Source organism: Amphiura filiformis, chromosome 19 (assembly GCF_039555335.1).
Source record: "Amphiura filiformis chromosome 19, Afil_fr2py, whole genome shotgun sequence".
Classification (NCBI taxonomy): Eukaryota; Metazoa; Echinodermata; class Ophiuroidea; order Amphilepidida; family Amphiuridae; genus Amphiura; species Amphiura filiformis.
The window spans coordinates 37,838,571-37,858,729 of NC_092646.1; the positions used below are offsets into that span (position 1 = coordinate 37,838,571).

At 37.9% G+C, this 20,159-nt stretch overlaps 1 protein-coding gene across 1 annotated transcript in view; it reads left to right on the top strand.

Annotated features, from left to right (window-relative positions):
• LOC140141250 (organic cation transporter protein-like) overlaps nt 1–20,159 on the top strand; it is a 29,015-nt gene that overhangs the window by 2,481 nt on the left and 6,375 nt on the right. Inside the window, exons 2-9 of the mRNA XM_072163058.1 lie at nt 5,975–6,078; nt 7,080–7,234; nt 8,507–8,675; nt 9,741–9,882; nt 10,904–10,995; nt 12,138–12,346; nt 16,379–16,487; nt 19,892–20,101. Of these exons, the coding sequence (XP_072019159.1) occupies nt 5,975–6,078; nt 7,080–7,234; nt 8,507–8,675; nt 9,741–9,882; nt 10,904–10,995; nt 12,138–12,346; nt 16,379–16,487; nt 19,892–20,101 (1,190 nt within the window). The remainder of the gene's footprint in view (nt 1–5,974; nt 6,079–7,079; nt 7,235–8,506; nt 8,676–9,740; nt 9,883–10,903; nt 10,996–12,137; nt 12,347–16,378; nt 16,488–19,891; nt 20,102–20,159) is intronic.

Consider the following 20,159-nt stretch of genomic DNA (forward strand, 5'->3'; position numbering starts at 1 on the left):
TAGGGACTAGAAAAGTTAGAAAAGAGCCTGGTATTGGTTCCAAGTTATAAATTTATATGTTTTACAAACAAAAATATATGTTTCCAATTGCTAAAACTGGTGAAAACACTGATACTTTGAAAATAATGAATTATTTTGGCATTTTTGAAAATTTGACGCGGTTGTTTTTGGTGTCCAAAAAGTGACGTGGGCGGGGGACGATACACTCGGAATCGACTTTCACTAGCCTTATAGTAAAATCCTTCATATAAGATGAATAGGCTATACCAAATGCAAACATCGGATCACTTTGACTTACCTTTGATGTCTCTGATTTTTATTTGCTGTCAATAATAAGACGATCTACCACTTGCACTTTGGCTAGGAATCATGTAGCGAAAATTTCCACTTCGCCATTGACCCGAGAAAGTATCTCCGAACTAACAGGTTCAGGCAAGTTACCTGCCATCAATTGAACTTAAATTAACAATGATCACAGATATCACTAAATACATTTTGCAATAAACTTATTAAATTATTATAGATATCTCGAATTATGATAGTACAGACGAACTTATATTTGACAGTTCCTATACAACCTACGCATGTATAGGTCATTGACCTTTAATGAGGCAGAACATTACACTTTTAGTTAGATCCAGTCGTTGTGGTTTAACAGTGTTAAAGGGCTAACATCGTTGGCCAGGCCAACTGACCAGGTTTGTGCAGTTACCACGGTAACAAACTTTGTTCTTACATAATGTTCTTTTAGACTGCTCACGACCTTGGCGAATTTGACATTTTTATTTATGAATTATATTTTGCCATAAAATGTTGAGCTTGTGTAACACTTTATAAATAGATCCACATGTGTTGTTAACTCTTAGCCTACTCTTTAAGGCCAAGTAGAGAGTCTCCAAAAAGTCGGTTGTTTTAAAAATCGTATACTACGTACGTCCAAAATCCATCATCATCACATAGTATTACATACCCGGGTTACATACACAGTGTCTATTACATGTCCCCATATATGTTTTGGGCAAATCTCAGAGGATGGCATGAATTATTATGGTATACCAAAGTCAAAGGAGGAGGAGGAGGATTTGTGCAGTGATGTGATTGGCCTTTTTGTCAGGGGAAGAAGAAAAAAATTGCCCAGTGAGAATTATTTCGGCCCAATTTTACTGGAATATATGCGAACATTTAATATCATTTTAAGTATTATTTTATGAAGTCAAACTGGATACACGTTGGGTTCATTTTGCGCGAAGCTCTAGAAAATGTGCTGTTTTACCCTATTTTATATCCAAATCAAGGTGTTTACCAAATGTGTGGATAATTAAATAAATAGGTTACTAAAAAAGGGTAGAAAAACAGTAGGAAATCTTTCAAATATGCAAACTTTTCCTGTTGCCAGGAGGTTGTAACTTGTAAGGTTAGAGGGCCAAAGATTTCTTGGCACGTAAGAGCAAAGATTTTGGCATGTTCTGACACTTTTTTAAACATTATATAAAAGCGTGAAAACAATAGGCGGGTTATAATCAGCATTATAAAGCATTGTGCCTCTATTGTTTAAAACCACGTCCATTAATCATGATGTGGTTTGAATCTGAATACAATGCGGGCTATTCCATTTCAAATCCACGTACACTAGGGACACTATACCCCTGGGAGATTTAGCCAAGTCTTCCACAGAGGGAGTATGATTTTCAAATAGAATAGATAATAGTAATTTCCATTTGAAATACTCCAGTTGTGGAAGATATATGTAAAGTCATAATACAGGGGGAGTATATAACATTTCAAAATGATGAACATTGATCAAATACATTTGAAAAATATACTCCCCCTCTGGAAGATATTTCCAAAATCTTCCACAGGGGTTGCGTGGATTTCAAAAGGAATGAAGGGATGAACAATAATACTTTTAGGTGTTTAAATGAGTGTTTAGGTTAGGCGTTTAGATGAGTGTAAACGTCTAAATTATCCTAATCCTGCTATTTATATATTTTACTGTCGATGTATGAGATGGTAGACCAGAAACAATTAAGCGTTTAAAACATATATACCGAAAAGCCTAAACTCTTGTGCTGCTGATTTTTCTCCAAAAAGTGTCAGAAGTACGAGTTAAATCAGATTTGAAAACACACCGTTTTTATATTAAATATTTTATCAACTTTATAAGCCACTATTTTGACAACTGCCGGTGCCAGTAATTTTATATCTTTATAAATAATTGTTTAAGATTACTCTGCATGATATCGTCACTTGGAGCGTTAAATGTGGCTATTCCAGTTGACACCCATACACCCCATGGAAGACATGAGTTTAATCTCCCACACAGGGAGTGTAAATTTGAAATGGAATCACCCATTCAGATAAACAATTATTTGAAATTCACACTTCCTGCGTAAAAGATTAAGGATATATCTTCCATACTATGCATATGGAGTGTAAGGAGTTCAAATGGAATGACCCGTTCCAAGAGTTCAATATCAGGGTATATATCGTGACTAGAGATTAAAGGTCGCAAATAGAACTAGAGGCAAATGGTGGTCATAGACCACAAACCTAGCTGGGGCATGTTGGTGTTGTGGAGGTATCTGACCCCTGCAAAATGTTCCAAAAATGTTCCCCTGTCATGAGGCTTGTTGTCACCGAGTTTTGAGTCCGGTACTCCTCACAGATGTCCAGAAAATGCAATTCTAAGATTTGACCCAGATGACCTTTGACCAGACCCCTGCAAGATGTTCCATAATTCACCCCTGGTCATGAGTTGTCACCGAATTTGAGCCCTGTACCTCTTACAGATGTCCAGATAACGCAATTCTAAGATTTGGCCCCAGAATGATGTCTTTTGAGCTGACCCGTGCAAAATGTTCCAATATGTTCCACAGGTCATGAGGTTGTCACCGAGATTGAGCCCCGTACCCCTTACAGATGTCCAGATATTGAAATTCGAAGATTTGACCCCAGCTGACCTTTGACCTGCCCCCTGCAAAATGTTCCAACATGGAAAAAAAAAATTCGGGAAAAAAAAAATTTCGGAAAAAAAAAATTTCACAAAAAAAAAATTTCGGAAAAAAAAATTTCAAAAAAAAACATTTCGGAAAAAAAAAATTCGGAAAAAAATTATTTCGGAAAAAAACAATTTCAAAAAAAAAAATTTCGGAAAAAAAAGAACAAAAAATTTCTATTTCCCTTCATTCTCTTCAAAAAAATCTCAATTTCCCTTAATTCTCTTCAATTTCCCAATTTCCCCTCATTTTCCCAAATTTCGGGACGAAACTCTTTTCCAGTATGGGGCCGGTATGGGCCCCCCCCCTCCCCAAGTATCATAGCCATGCGACAAACAATGTAGACGTAACAGCATTTTTTAGCGTTTGTTACTAACGGACTAACGGACGGACGGACGGACTAACAGACGGAGAGACATGGTGACTTATTAATAGAGCTGCTACCCGCAGCTAACACCCGCAGCTAAAACAATGATTCAAAAAGGCCAAACCATATCTTCACAAGTCAAATAATTCTTACATAGCATCAAGTCAGGGTTTCACAGTGGTTTGTTACCAGCGGAAGAACCCGAACGATTACAATACCTAGCTGGGGGTGTAAACCCCCCAGCTAGGTAAAAAACATGTGCTATTTCACTTTGTTGCCAGCGGAAGAAAACGGGAAGATTACAGTGGTTTGTTGCCAGCGGAAGAACCCGAACGATTACAATACCTAGCTGGGGGGTGTAAACCCCCCAGCTAGGTAATACATGCTATTTTTACTTTATAACATGTAAAGCGTCTGCATTTATGTCTATCGAGATTAACAATGTTTTTGTCCCGTATGTGCGGAGGCTATAGCTAGTGAAATGTCATTCACCTGATTTACTATAATGGTTTTATGACTATACATGATTTATCAGGCCGTTGTCTTACATTCGTTACGCTTATAAACAATATAATTATATTATGTGGCGTCAAATTACCTTAAAGGTCTTTTTTTTTTAAGTAGGATTTGGGCAGGAAACTTTGTCCTTACATGTCACTGTGTTCTTTTTGGATCGACACCTCAATTATCGTGGATTATGTTTTGCTATTAAATGACGAGCTCAGTTGTGTAACACTTTATGAATAAATTCAGATGTGTTGTTAACTCTTTAAGGTTACTATTTTACATTAAGGTACTCTTTACTTTCTTGCCCTGCGGGACCCTAATATTGGGGTCCACTTGGAGTGTTTAGTCCAACAGAGGGCGCTATCCAAGAGGCAAAAGAGGCACCTGCTAACGCTTGTAAGCGGCTTAGGCAGCGCCTTTTATAGTGCTTAATATAACCGAAAAAAGTGTTACAACCGGGTGGATGTATCCCCTTATCCCCATTAACGGGTCTCATCAGGACCACCTTAAATTAAGTTTCATGTTGCAGAAAATAAGCTCTATGAATTGCCCTCGCCATCGTACTGCCTATTCTACCCATACTAGACGAATCTCAAGTGATGCGGGCTCAAATCAGGAATACATGGTGACCACAATTGACATTTAACCTTAACATATGACCTTGAATACCACCAATACATAAAGCTTCCCATAATGCTGTGTGACCCAAGTTTGATATAAAAAATATTGGGTGAATATCGTCCTTTTGCTGCGATACCCAATTTCATTATTTGTCCACGAGGTACCATGTATTTTGAATGAAAGCACAAAACTGAATTTAATTTAAATAAGTTTGATTTTTTGCGCTATTTTAATGTTTTTCTTTTCAAACAATCTTTCTAACATTACTTTAAGTCCTTCATACCACACTCGACTCCTACTCCAGTTTTTTATTATGTCCAACTTCCTGGATATTTTTTTAATTCACTCCACTTCAATTTGCAATTTTATTTCGACATTTCAAAAACCCGCCCACAAATTTGTATGTTTTTGATAGAGTATAAACATCTTTAGAGTAAAGGTAAAATGAAAAGACCAAAAGTAATAACACTTTGGTTGTTACATTTTATTTCAATGCCAATGAGGTTAAGACAATGGCAGTTGTTCCAAATCTACCTCACACAGAGTGAGCTGATATTCAAATTTTAGTTGTCTCTTGGACAAACATTAAAATTGGATATCGCTATCAAATGTGTCATAAAAACAAAACGATAAATGCTAATTCCTTGATTTTTTCACACAAGGTCACAAATGGGTATATCATTTATAAAATGTTTTGAAACCCAACAGGTTCAACTCGGTTCTTAAATAAAATGGATTCTTTTCTCTATTGCACTTTTTTTTTTTACTCACCCTGTACACACACACACGACTCATACATGCTGCCATAAGACCTCACCTTCGAACGACCTAAAATGAGAAGGCATTGCAACCACAATATTATCAAGAACACATTTTCTTCAGCGAGGTGTCTGTAAGGTGTGAGGTAAAAAGCTGTAAAAAGTGCACTCCAATTCTTAGAGGAAACTTCACCCACGTGTTAATAACCATGGGAGGGGGAACTTTTAAGGTTATCACTTGCCCCACGGATCTGCTCCCAAAAGTAGAATTGGAGAGTGCGTAAAATTATTAAAGAATAACTTATTTGGGGATTTAAAACGGGGCCACATGCTCAAACCAGAGTTGGAGACCTTAACCACTGCGATATTTCATTTTTTTTTAAATTTTATTCTTCTATAGCAATCAACAACAAAATTGAAAAAAAAAAAAATACAAAATACAAAATAAATAAAATAAAATAAAAAACATCGAGGTATATTTATATGCTGGGAGGACTGAGGCCCCAACACCGAAAGCATAAAAGAGAATGCCACCACAAGGCGCGGTGCTCCCAACTCAGCAGAATTCCATACACAAAGCATACAAAATACAAAAGAGCATCAATACTATTTGATAATCATGATCCACATAGTAACATTTCAGTTGTAATTTAAAAGCCACAGGTGAGATGGTAGTCCATGACATTATTTACTTGTTTACCTTTTATTATTTTTGTTTTCTACAGTTTGACCTTGTCTGTGACAGGAAAACATTACCACGCATTGCACAGTCTATTTATTTTGCTGGGGTTCTCATAGGATCTGTACTCTTCGGATCGATGGCTGATTGGTAAGGATGGGAATTAATGTTTTCCCTATAACCCACAATGCACCATTCCAGGCGTTTCTTTTGACGGAGAATCGCTTTCGATTGTCACAAGCCATGATCAAACTTCACGAGCTACAATCAAACTCTTGCGCGGAGATGAGAATGTACGACTTAACTGTAATGTGTGCAAAATTGTACAATCAATGTGATTATTTTGTTATACTATGTTCGGTTTATAATTGGCTAAAAATATTCGGTTTTTGCTACTGCGCGCGTCAATAAAAGTCCCCACTTCTGCTCGTAAATAGCTCGAGGCAGTCATTCATTACGTAAAGCGCAACTGGCGTAAAGGTCCTGCGCCAAACTGCGTGGACATCAATTCACGATGTTATGAGTCTTCACCAATTATAAGCCGGACAAAGTAGCCCTATAATTCTGAAAAGTATCATAACTTTAATCTTGACAATTTTTTCTACACTTGGAATAAAGTATGTGCTCAAGCGGCTTATTCATATCATTTGAATTCAAAAACAATATACTATTTACAGTCAGTGACGTCAATACGCATATCAATGGGCACAGCTTCAAAACGCGAGCGTTAGCTTAAAACACCTGCGTACACACGAGCACGTTCTGCATTATGAAAATGTGAAATAGCTGCCCAAATAAGTCCATTACGTGACCTCAGACTTAAACAATGATTGCCGGCATTTTCACGTCACAAGTTGAGTCCCCTGAGATGACCACATAAGCATGATGCCATATAATCGAGAGAGGCAGAGCATGACCAATGAGTTGCACAATATAACCATATGCAGTCATGTAATTCCTAGGATGATATCCTCACCTGAGCAGTTGCCACACCGGTCTCACGACATTATGGGGCATATGCTACAGACACAGATATTATTACTATTGATTTGGCTGAAATATTCAGTGAAATTTGTCATATTCTTTAAGGCACTTGTAAATTGTAACGTAATACTCAAGCCCGTTAGCTTACATTTTCTTTCTGTCTTTAGGATTGGGCGTTATCTAACCTTCTTCATCTGTGTCCTCATGGAAGTCGTCTTAGGAGTAGCCGTTGCCTTCTCGCCTGACTTTATCACATATACAGTATTTCGATTTTTTCTTTCGATGTGTAACATGGGACTATTTCTCATGGCTTTCGTAATTGGTAAGTACATTATACGACTCGTGTAAACAATATAAACAAATATACCGAATTTCAAAAATCCTGGAACAGTTTATAGCAATCCGGCGGCACTGCAATAAGTGGTAACTTTAACCCATTGTGTTCTTCGAAGTGCCAATGAAATCAAAGTTAGACCTATTTGAGCTTCACTGATCTGACACGATACACAATCTACTATACTAAAATAACCAGCGAAGTGTGTGTGTCTGTGTGTCTGTCTGTCCGGCTATGCGTTTCGCCGCGCTAAGACGCATCGATCCGATATTTTGGATATGGATAGGTATTGGAAAAAGCATGTTGACCGTGTGGTTTTTAAGGTCATTGGAGGTCAAGGTCAAAGGTCAAAATTTCAAACTTTGTTCGATCGGGCTCAAATTTGGTGGGTGGAATCCTTGATACGAGGGGAATGTATGCCCGAAAAAAAATCGAGGTCAAGCGAGGTCAGAGGTCATTACGGAGGGGTCAAATTTCAAACGTTGTCCGATCGGGCTCAAACTTGGTGGGTGGAATCCTTGATACGAGGAGATTACATGCCTGAAATAAAATCGAGGTCAACCGAGGTCAAATGTCATTACGGAGGGGTCAAATTTCAAACTTTGTCCGATCAGGCTCAAACTTGGTGGGTGGAATCCTTGATACGAGAGGAATATATGCCCAAAATGAAATGGAGGTCAACCGAGGTCAAAGGTCATTACGGAGGGTTCAAATTTCAAACTTTGTCCGATCGGGCTCAAACTTGGTGGGTGGAATCCTTGATACCAGGGGAATATATATGCGTGAAACAAAATCGACGTCAACCGAGGTCAAAGGTCATTACGGAGGGTTCAAATTTCAAACTTTGTCCGATCGGGCTCAAACTTGGTGGGTGGAATCCTTGATATGAGGGGAACACGTAAAAAAATAATCGAGGTCATCCGAGGTCAAAGGTCATCCAGGGGCTGCATTTTAAACTTCGCCTGATTTCGGGTAAAACTTGGTGAAAGTAATTCTCCATATAACGGGACCATGAACAAAATCAAACCGAGGTCAATCGAGGGCAAAGGTCATATGGGGTCAGTATGACCAACTGGGCTTAAAAGTGGTAGAAAGAATCCTCGATATGAGGAGAACATGTCAAAAAGTCAAAAGGGTCATCAGGGGTCAAATAGCATTGCCATCAGTTACTCTCACTGCAACGGGTGAACTAGTGTATATAATATATAGACGACGGTACGGGGTCATGAAGATGACATGTCTGTTTGTATTCACATACAGTTACAGAGATCGCAGGTCCTTCTAAGCGAGTTATCGCTGGGGTAGCCATTGAATTTTACTTCGCATCTGGGTATATGTTATTAGCTTTAGCGGCCTACTTTGTCCGGGATTGGAGAACTCTTCAACTTGTCTTGACGATACCAGTCGCGCTATTTGCTTTTCTTATTCCGTGAGTATGATAAGCTACCGTAAAACCCCGTCTACAAGCATATATATAGTTTTTTATAAAAGCTTATTTAATTCGAAGCAAGCGTTAATATACCAATACAATTGATCGGTCTTAAAATAATACTTGTTTGTATATGCTTGAATCCGTAATTTATTTGCTCAAACTCCATAATGGCGACTGGATTAATGTAGCTTTCATCAGAAGCACACTATATGCTTGTAGACGGGGTTTTACGGTATTCGTTGTTACGCGTGATGTTAATTATTGGACACATGTACACTGAAGTTGCAAAATGCCGAATACCTATTCGGCTGTTTCTTATAATCAAGTAGAATGAATTCAGACATCCGCTCTCTAGGCAGGCCTATATTGCTGATCGGGAAATGTCAAATCTGCTGGGATACAAATGGAAGCAAGCATTGACTATAAATAAGCAGGCGGACTAGCGGTGGTTCGGACTGGCGGCGTACCATCTGCGTTATTGTCTCGCCTGAAATACTATATAATCGCGAAAGCAGGCGAAACTCGTGGTTCGAGAACCGCCTTGTTTATTAGTCAATGCTTTGAGCCTTTTATATACCAGAATGCAATATACCTTATGGCAGTGTGTAAAATTCAGCAAAAAAGCAACTAGTCTGAAGAACAGGCTGCTCCTTAAAGTAACATGACATGCCTGAAAATAGTCTGTTCAAAATTTGGTAAATTTTGTCGATACGCAACTATAAATAAGTTGCAAATTTTCAGGTCGTCCGTCGAGCAAGGTGAGCAAAGTTTTAGGATAATTGAGTTAAAATATGGATTGTTGAGTTGTTGCCTAAAAGCGGCATAACAAACGGAAGAACATCCAAAATTTGGTGTATTTTGTCCCGGCATTTCGATTGTCGGTACAACACTACTTATAAACTGGCAACATTTCAGGGCGTCAGTCGGACGGGTAGGTTAGGAAAATAGCACGCCCGAATACAAAGTAGCCCGTCTCGGACGTCCGGATATTGGCTACCCATCTACTGAAACAATAAGTGGAAATAAAGTTGTTTTTGCCTCACTGATCTTTTTGTTCATCAGAATATTGACCGAGTCGCCAAGATGGTTAATATCACGGGGCAAATATGGGAAAGCGGAGACAATACTCAGGAAAGTTGCAGATGTTAATCAGAAACGGCTTCCTATTCCACTGTTTGAAGAAGTCGAAGTAAATAAGCACCTTGTAAGTGTATTTTCATATTAATTTTGAACACGATTATTTACGTGGGGTACACCCCGTCAGTCCGAAACCCCGTCAGTCCGAACCATCGCTAGTACGAATTTTAAGCTTACCTAACACTAACACTAGGCCCTAACCCTAAACTTAACCCTAAACCTAACTCTAACCCTAAACGTAATCCTAACCCTAACCCTAACTCCAACCCTACTCCTAACCCTAAACATAACCCTAACCCTAACCCTAACCCTAAAAATTCGGACTTTCGGGGGTTCGGACTGACGATGTTTCGGACTGACGGGGAGACCACATTTACGTGCAGTCAAGTAAACTGATATAAAGTTCACATGACTTTAGACTCAGACTTTACACAGTCATAGCTGGACATTTTTGATTAGATCGACACTGATTAAGGGTTGTAATCAAAATTCGACCGGCGGTTAAACCGCGTTCCATTGTTTAGAATAATAGAAACCGGCTCCAACCGGACGGAACCACCCGGAACCGGCGGTTGGCCGCCAGTCAAGTTTTTATTCCATCCCTTAACTATATATTTTGGAACATATTTACAAATCAAATGGTTTATGTTTCATGAGTAAATTAAATTGAAATGTTGAGAACTTTGCTTTGTAGGTCTTGATTGATGTTAATGTTCAATCGAATTGGTTCAATGTAAAACATCATTTTATGGATACTGCATTTTTAAATAGTTAATTACGAAACTTCATTGACCGGTTCCTAATGTTTCTCTACTTGTTTAAAAACAGGTAGAGAAACTTGTCTAAAAACAAGTAGAGAAACATTAGGAACCGGTCAATGAATACTCCATTAACACGATTCTTTTGCAGGAAGAAGGGTGATAACCTTGTTTCCAGGTGAAAGGAGAACTCGAAATTTGAAATGAGAAACTTTATAAACCAGAATTGGGACACAAAATGTTTGACGTGGATTTGTTTTCAGAAAAAAAATTAAATTTCTCTTTACCCTTTTGTAAATACTAATCGGTACCTTTCATTTTCTATTTTAGGAAATCTTAAGGACAGAACGGCAACCGTCTGTTCTCGACTTGTACAAAACACCAAATCTACGAGCAAAAACTCTCAATCTTATGTGGAACTGGTATGTTTATAAAGAGTTTGAGTATCAATATTTACAAGAGGAAAAACGAAAATGTTATATCAATTTATCACAATCAGTATGTATCAAGCTCAATGAGGACATTATAATAAAAGACAGAGATAAAAAGACTAGTTCGCGTCTCAAATTCTGACAACGCGAACTAGTCGTTTTACAACTACTACTGATTTATTGAATAATATATACAAGGACTTCTGAGTAAGATTGTACATTTTATGTCATTATCCGGAACAGAATATGTGACAAAATTAAGCAAAATGAGTTTCTTTCTCGAACCAATTCACCTTTCCGGTAAATCCCATAATTCTTTGCGGGTTGACCTGCGATGTCGTCACGCCGATGCGCACATCGTGACTGCGCACTTCACGGCTTTCAAATGCGTAGTAACGATGTTCGCTGAAGATGTGAACAATCGGCCTGACATCAAATGATGACATCTCAGGTCTTCAACCGCAAAGAATAACGGGATTTACCGAAAAGGTCAATTGATATCCCGAGATCCTTTACGATATTAACCTATACACGTCACGCCGATGCGACGTATACCGTTATCGGGAATTCACGAAAATGGGTCAATTTTGAATGATGCAATAATGTAACATTACATTTCTAATGTCTATAACAGTGATATGGAAATATTCATATTTAATGAACCACAAGCCTAACATCAGTGACGTTTTCAACATCATAATTATTATAGGTGATAGCCTCTTAAACAAATGTACAACAATTTCAAATAACATATAAACCGTAGTGCCCGACTTACGACTCATTGTGCCTGATAATAGTGATATGATTAGGTCGCATTTGTACAATTAAACATGTGTAAGAGATGACACCCAGTTTGTTCCGATAACGCTACCAGCGGCACACCGCGACCATTACGGTAAAATTTGGGGTAATACTCCACAGGTTTTCTCACATCCCTACATTGATGCTCCATCGGGAACGATGGCATTGTCTTGATACAAAAATATAATAATTGCAAGAACCATATAGTGCCAAGAAAATCGTTAATAACAGTAAAAACAGTAAAAACTAGGAACAGAGAGAAGACGTTTTAACATTCAGTCTTAATTAATGATTATTTTTCTGGGTTTTATGATATTTTCTTTTCATCGCAGGTGTGTTAATAGTTTGGTATACTACGGGCTGTCCCTAAGCACATCAAACCTCGGGGGTGATCAATATGTAGCATTCTTTATATCAGGCGCCGTGGAGGTTCCCGCTTATTTATATTCTCTTATAGCCATTGAATTATTCGGCAGGAAGATCAACTTGGCTGGTACCATGATCATCGGCGGATTTGCTTGTTTTGCAACAATTTTCATTCGTAAGTTTTTATTAAAAGTTGTTTAAAATTTCTTGCCACTACCAAAAAATCGATTGCTTTTTTCCAATGTGCATGACTTTAGCCTTCATGTACCCACAAACAAGCATTGGGTAGATTCCAGTTCAAAACCATATACCCACTATGGAAGACATCTTCCACACAGTGAGTGTAGATATCAAATGGAGTCACCCATTCAGGTATTCCCGTTTGAAATTCACACTCCCTTTGTGGGAGATAGGGGGTGTAGGGATTTAAAGTGGAATGGTCAATGCTTATTGGTTAGTTAATGTTGAAAAAGCTCACGCCTTTAGAAACTGTCAATATGCTTTCCGTCCTGTTCTTTTAAAGTCAGAAGTCATGTCGATACTGATAGAGGGTTGCAATACAATAACAGTTTTGTTGCCAGATAAGAATCACTATAAGCTGAAAAAACTTGGCGAATCAAGATTTGCGATATTGGTTTCATGTGTTATTATACCTATTTACGCTTCGATGGCACAAGCTTCCTTTATAGTTCAGTAGTAAGAGCGGTGGTCGATCCACAGTTCCAGACGTCATAGGTTCAAATCCTGGTGAATATTGACATTGCTCTAATTGATTTATACCAAATCCCGCGATCTTGTGTATTCCGCGTGTGATTTCCTGTTGGCCACAAGACTTGTTCGCAGTTTTACCTGTTTACCACTTTTGTATTTTGTCTGATATGTCACTAAACGTTCTTCTTGTATTCTTGCTATTAACATTTATCATGTTTATGGAAGTAAGCTTTCCAAAGACTTCAATTTGAACATCATCCGCGTTAAGGTGGTAATTGATGTTATAGCGGCGGATGAGTAAGCTTTCCAAATATTTCAGACCTGACTTAGTTCTTCGGATGAACTTGATGAAACACCGTTCCATTAATCACAATTGGAGTTTTTGAAATAGAACGTATCACCGTCTATTACTTTGACCAGACGAAGAACAGCATCATCGATTCCGATATCATTGAAATGTCCTCGTTTTGTATCATGGAGACAATATCCAATTTGCCATAACTTGTTCAGCAAAGTGCCATAAATACGACGCTGCGCTTCAGATTCATTGTGGGCCATATTATTATTATTAATTTCTGGAATTGCCGCATTACCACACAGGGTACCTGCACCAGTTCTACCACTATCTTCACGGCGGATATACGTTTTTATTCTCAATTCAGAGGAGTCAATTTCAATTCCTTCGTGCTGTTCATCAAACATGATATGTGAACGTTGATAATGACCCTTTTTTCTAGAGAATTGGTTAGATAGACGTACCAAAGTTGGCTGGCGTCCGCGTATTCTCCAATCGGAAAACGTTGATGACACATACTCAGATCTCTCTGATTTCTCTTGCACTTGCAATACTCTCTTTTCAATGACAACAATATCCTCGCGACATTTTGCAATAGCTTCGATCAAATCTGGTATTTTATAGAACTCTGCTTCGGTTTCCAACAGATCATACTCAGTGAAATTCTTCGGCAAGACTAACCGACTCGTTCGGAGGAAATTTAACACGTGCCGAAAGATTTTACCATCCCGATCTATGAAGTAACTCCTGTCCTCTGTTGACGGTGGTTCGCTTCCAATCATGTTTCCCAACATTGAATCAGGGTAGCGAGCTAAAGTACTTGTTGTTGTAATGTAGATGCAACCGCCAATATTAAGGGTTATTATGTCCGACATAGTCTCCAGAATTGTTTTCTTATAACACTTGTAGAAGACGTAGAAAGTATGTTAGAAATTCTGCGCTTCTCGGCGAACCAATTCAGTTGTTGGCATTCAGTTTCGTTCGTATATCACCATTTGTCGACGTAAACTATATCTGTCTTTATAGCGGGTTCAAGCATAAGTCTATGGTTCAAGTTCCAAGTTGACATGTAATAGATAAAGCCGTAATATTTTGTAGATTCTTGTGAATATTACAATAATTATACATGCTGTCTCAAAAAGATCTTTACACTCACATGACGAGAAAAAAAGGGAGGGGGGGGAGTATAGTTCATTGGTAGATCACCAGGTGAGCGCGGTCATCTTCGGAGTCGAATTTCACCCTTCTTAAGATGAGCACTCCTGGTGTAGTTCTCTCTTGGAAGGTGACAAAATTGGAAAAAGTCACCTTGTTGCAGTCAAACTTACAAACAAACAAAATCAGCTTGTACTTAAGCCTACGAATAACAGGGCTTAAGCTACACTAGCAAGTGCCACTAATATTTTCACTGTAATAATAAAACGACGGTTCCTGCGTTTTATTCAAAATCTCGGGTTTTGACAAAACTAAAGGGTCTTGATGTTTGCAGGGTATGATGGTTAATAAAGTACAATATAATCGTGTTAAAACAGAATTCTGAAAAATATTGAGGCCGATCTCCTCAGCAAATGTTATAACATGGCTTTAATTAATGTTGGAACAATCACACGCCTTTAGAAACTGGACAAATGTCACGACGTTTTCCATCCTCTCTTTTTGTGATTTCGATATTGATAGCGGTTTGAACAAAATCAGTTTTGTTGCCAGATAAGAACCTCTATGAGCTGAGAAACTTGGAAGAAATTCTTCGGTAAAACTAACCGACCTGTTCGGAGGAAATTTAACACGTGCCGAAAGACTGTGCCATCACGATCTATAAAGTAGATCATGTCTTTGTCTACTGTTGAGGGTAGTTCGCCACTAACCATGCATCCCAACATTGAATCAGGGTAGCGAGCCAAAGTATTTGTTGTTGTGATGTAGATGTGACCGCCAACATTAAGGGTTATTATGTCCGACATAGTCCCCAGATTTGTTTCTTATATCACTCGTAGAAAACGTAGAAAGTATGTTAGAAATTCTGCACTTCTCGGTGAACAAATACAGTTGTTTAGCATTCGGTTTCGTTCATATCATCATATGTGGACGTAGCCTAGATCTTCTCTTTTTTCCTATATAATATATATTATAATAATATTGCAGCAATGCAGATTGTCGTATTGATCATGCCAGATTTGCCAGATTATGTCAACTATTTCTGTCTTTATAGTGGGTTCAAGCATTATAGGGTCTATGGTTCAAGTTCCAAGTTGATAAAGCCATTTGTTGATTCTTGTGAGTATTAAAATATACATGATGTCCCAAAAATATCTTTACATTCGAATGATGAATATTTCTTTAAGACAAAAAATGGTGTATTTTATAAACTGTGCTGTAAAGGATAATAACCAAGATATTAATTCCACTTCGATCAATGTTCTAGAACCGTTTTGCGTCATCCAACAAAGGTGTCAACAATCGACATGGGGAGATCATTATCCTAAATGCGATCGTGTGAAAGAAAGAAAATAATTTAATGCTCTTAATACACTTAATAATGAAACCTTTTGAAATTAGAATGGGCATTCAGATTGATTTCAATCAAAGTTTAGTTCTTAATAAAAGTTTTACAGCTTAAATGAAATTAATAGATTTCCTTGATGCTAAAGTAGAAAATCTCAATTTATTATTTGAAAATGTTCAAGCATTCCAAAAAATGTTAATGCGTCATAGGGACACGGGGGGTGGGCGTTGCCTCCGATCGATTGAAAAATTTAGAAATTTTGGGTCTCATAACTGTTAAATTGTTGGTCTAAAGAATATAAAAGTATCTAGAAAAGTATATACTTCTATAAAAGTATTTAGAATGGCAAAGACTTGATGAATCAATCTGTGAGGTCAAATCTGGGCCCAAGTTTTTTTGTGTAACGTAACAAAAAAGGTCGTAAGTAAAAATGAATCGGTTTTTTTTTACTTCAGAAACAATGTTGGTAAAAAACTCCATTTTTAAAATTTGTATCCAGCATTATGCATTATGGCCAACATTTGACATCACAGAATTATGGATTCATCAAGTCTTTGTCATTCTAAAATTACTTTGCACTTTAGACTGACAATTCAGCAGTTATATAAGGCCCAAATATAATGTGTGCAAAATGAGGACTACATTCAGAACCATTTATTTTTTATATATCTTACAATGATTTTGTTAATCTCTTGAAGCTCTTGGAGTTTGGCGTACAACTGTTGCGATGATAGGCAAGTTTTGCATAGCAGCCTCCTTTGCTATAACCTACGTATTTGCTGCCGAACTTTACCCAACGCCAGTAAGGTAGGTATTTATACAGGGACAACTTGAAATGAAAAGAACTGATAGTTGTCTACTTGACTAATATTTATGCTGATCAATGAGATAAACCGTGTAACGGGGGTTAAATCGCCGATTATTTGATCTTATTTGATGGGTATGCTCCACGCGGAACTGGAAATGGTGCGTCTAGGGAAAAGGATTTTTTTTGGAGCTGCGAACTGTCAAAATCACTGTTTTTTCTTGGGTTTCTGTGCCCATAGCAAAAAGAAAAGTTTCCCGGTGACCACCCGATGACCATTCGGTGGTTATCAGAAACCTTTCGGGTACCTTTTCCAGAGTTATCCGAAAGTGCCCGCTAGCGGATACCTTGCGGATACCTAATTAAGTTATCCAAAAGTTTTCGGGTGGACACCCGGAAGTCTCCCAAAAACTCAAATATTTCAAATGAGTTACCCAGAAGGTTCCCAGAAACTTATATTCTTTGCAGGAGTTACCCGGTGGTTATCCGCTTTTAATTTGACCTTGAAAATAGCATTAAGCATCTTAAGAATGCGTGGGTGGGTATATGGTCAAATTAAGGTCACTGTATGAATTCAAAATGGAGTAGCTAGCTGTTGGCAGTGGGAATATATTTGTGCAGAATATTCAAGTTATTTGTGGTCCAAAATGTATGGATTTACATGTAGGACATTACAAGATGTTTAATAATTAATCTGGAACATGCTGTAGGAATTATAAAGCATTGAATGCTTGATTTCATATGACAATGCAGGTAGGAAAATGTGTATGAAATGATTTGTATTGATGCAGTTTTTATACACAATGTACCTAATATATGACACATTTGAATGTTTAGTTTATATCTTTTCTAGTAAATCATACATGATTTTGACAGTAAATTAATGTCAATTAAATTACTAATCATCAGCTAATGTGTCAATTAACTTATAAGCTTTATGTTAAGCTATTTGTTGTAAATAAATTATAATATTTGATATAGAAATTATAGGCTGTGTCAGTGATGTACGTGATCACACTTAGGTACTGTATACATGTTTATATGCTGATATCAATTTAGTTGTACATTAATTGGAATTTAAATCAGAAGAATATTTTTGTACAATAACTACAATAATTACACTGTACACTTTCAAGTTTCTTATAGCAATTAGCACAAGCTCAACTGCCATGACTGCAAAGTTGTATTTCTCCAAAAACTATACAATTCAAATAATAAGCTAAATTGCCTAATAAATTTGTGCATACTCATGAATTTGTATTTCTGCATTCCCCAAAAGGTCAACAGGAAGTCTCCAAAGAGGTCATCAGGTATATCGTCACCAAAAGTTATCCGCTATAGGTCCCCGAAAAGTTATCGGGTAGTTATCCGCTGGTTCCCCAAAAAAGTCATCGGGTGGTTACCCGCTAGTTTCCCAAAACAGTCATCGGGTAGTCATCCGGTACCTATTACCTGAAAGGTATCCACTATTGTTTCCCAAAAATTTATCGGGTAGTCACCCGCTACCTATCTAATTTGCATGTGAAATTTGCCGGTGTCTACCCGGTGACTATCGGGAAGTTATCCGAAAAAGGTCTCATTTTTTGATATGGGTGCAGTCCAAAAAAAGGTCTTTCCCTGGAAGCATAGCCGTATGGTCAAGTAACCCAGTATATAACCCCCTTTGAAAGCCACAAAGATTAACCTCTATGTCTCCCGGGGGTTAGGGAATAAGCAAAATTGAATGCTGACTGGTTGACCAAAACACAATAAAAATGATAAAAGGCATGGCTACGATTAGTCAGCTCTTTAAATGATGCTTGTCAGACGATCTTGCAAAAAGATAGTGCGAGGCGGCTTGGGGGCACTAATTTTTGTCACTGCCAGTAATTGAATTGAATATATACGCCTCACGCCCGAGTATTTTTTCCTGGTCGTGTGGCCGAACACACCATTTAGCAAGCCATAAACCCGAAAGACTTCCGCTCTAAAATATTTTATGTCCAAAAGGTCCTATGGGTTGTTTACCTAAAACTGTTTGTCATTACACGTACTCCGAATGGTAATTATTCCGAAATGTATATTATTTCATCGAAAGTTGACCTCTCTGAAAGGGTTTTATTCGGAAAATTATGTTTTTGGAGAAATGACTCTTTTAAATACAAACTTTTTCGGTGCAAAATACACGATGTTTTCGAAACACTGACCCTTCAGAATAGAAACCTTTCGGAATAAAAATTTGTCGGGGGAAAAAGTCTATAATATCGAATTGATTAATTCGAATTAAACAATTCATTGATGTTAGCACTGGGTAGTAGCCATTACTGCCAGTAGACAGGAAGTCTAGAAAGTTGACCTCAACGCTGTAGGTGGTCTTCCTGTACTTTTGAATGGGACAGCAGTAACCTTGGGCATGTTTTAGACCAAAATTTGGATTTTTCAGATTTTTTTCTAAGATTGTGAGAGCATAACAAGACTATCCGTCGATGGATTTTTATTTCCGTCGCTAGATATTTTTAAAATTAAGTTTTTCATAACATATTAAAAAGGCTGATGTATAATAAATTAGCTACGTAAGTTTTGAGTAACCTTAAAGAAAATTATCAAAAACGTGCCTATTCAATTGTGTGGGTACGGTCCATCACCTGTCACTTGGTAGTCTTGTAACATGTCTAATGGCACTGCCCATGGCCACTCGATGAATTGTTTAATTCGAATTAATCAATTCGATATTATAGACTGAAAAAGCACAGATAAATAATCCTTCTGAGCAAACACTATTCTGAACAAAACACTTCGGAATATGGATCTACACCCCTGCGAATCACATGGCGATATATCCTTGATGCTTCCTCTTGGACCGGGTCATGTCAGGCAACGCATATAACAAATCCAATTATATACCTCATATAAAGAGCTCTAAAGATTCCTGCCATCTGATTGGTTAAAAGAGCGGGCATAGTTTTGACTATGCCCGCAAAAGTAACTATTTCCCGGGCATAGTTCTGCGTGTGCGTTGTTCCCAGCGTAAAATGATATTACGCACGCGTTAATATTTTCGCGCGTTATAATTACGCGGAATCGCAGATTGTAATCTGTGCTGTTCCTTCCCAAAATCGATGCTTTTAATCAACCATATGACAAGAATCTTAAGATTTGGTATATGAAACAAATATTGACTGCTTTTTATTCGGGGTATGGTTAAAATTATAGGCCCACGATGATCTCAAAATCACGGCTATGCCCCTCGGGTACGCCTCGGAGCATAGTCATGGTTTTGAGGTCACCGTGGACCTATAATTTTAACTATGCCCCTCATAGCAGTCAATATTTGTATACTATACCATATCTATGGAGATGTCTTCGAATTAATAGTCACGATAGTACGTAAACATTCTGTAACTTCTTCATTAATCTGTTTACATAGGAGTGCTGGTATGGGGATATCTTCAATGTCTGCACGTATTGGTGGCATTCTAGCACCACTTATCTTGGTACTCGGTGATTATTGGAAACCTCTTCCATTGATCATTTTTGGCGCATGCTCCATATCGGCTGGTCTTCTTGCTCTCATCCTGCCCGAGACGAAAGGAAAAGCCTTACCTGAGACTTTGCAAGAAGGAGAACTGTTTGGAAAGTAAGTGGCCTCTTTCGCAAATTTGAGATGCAAAAGATGAGATCCTTGAGTGAGCATT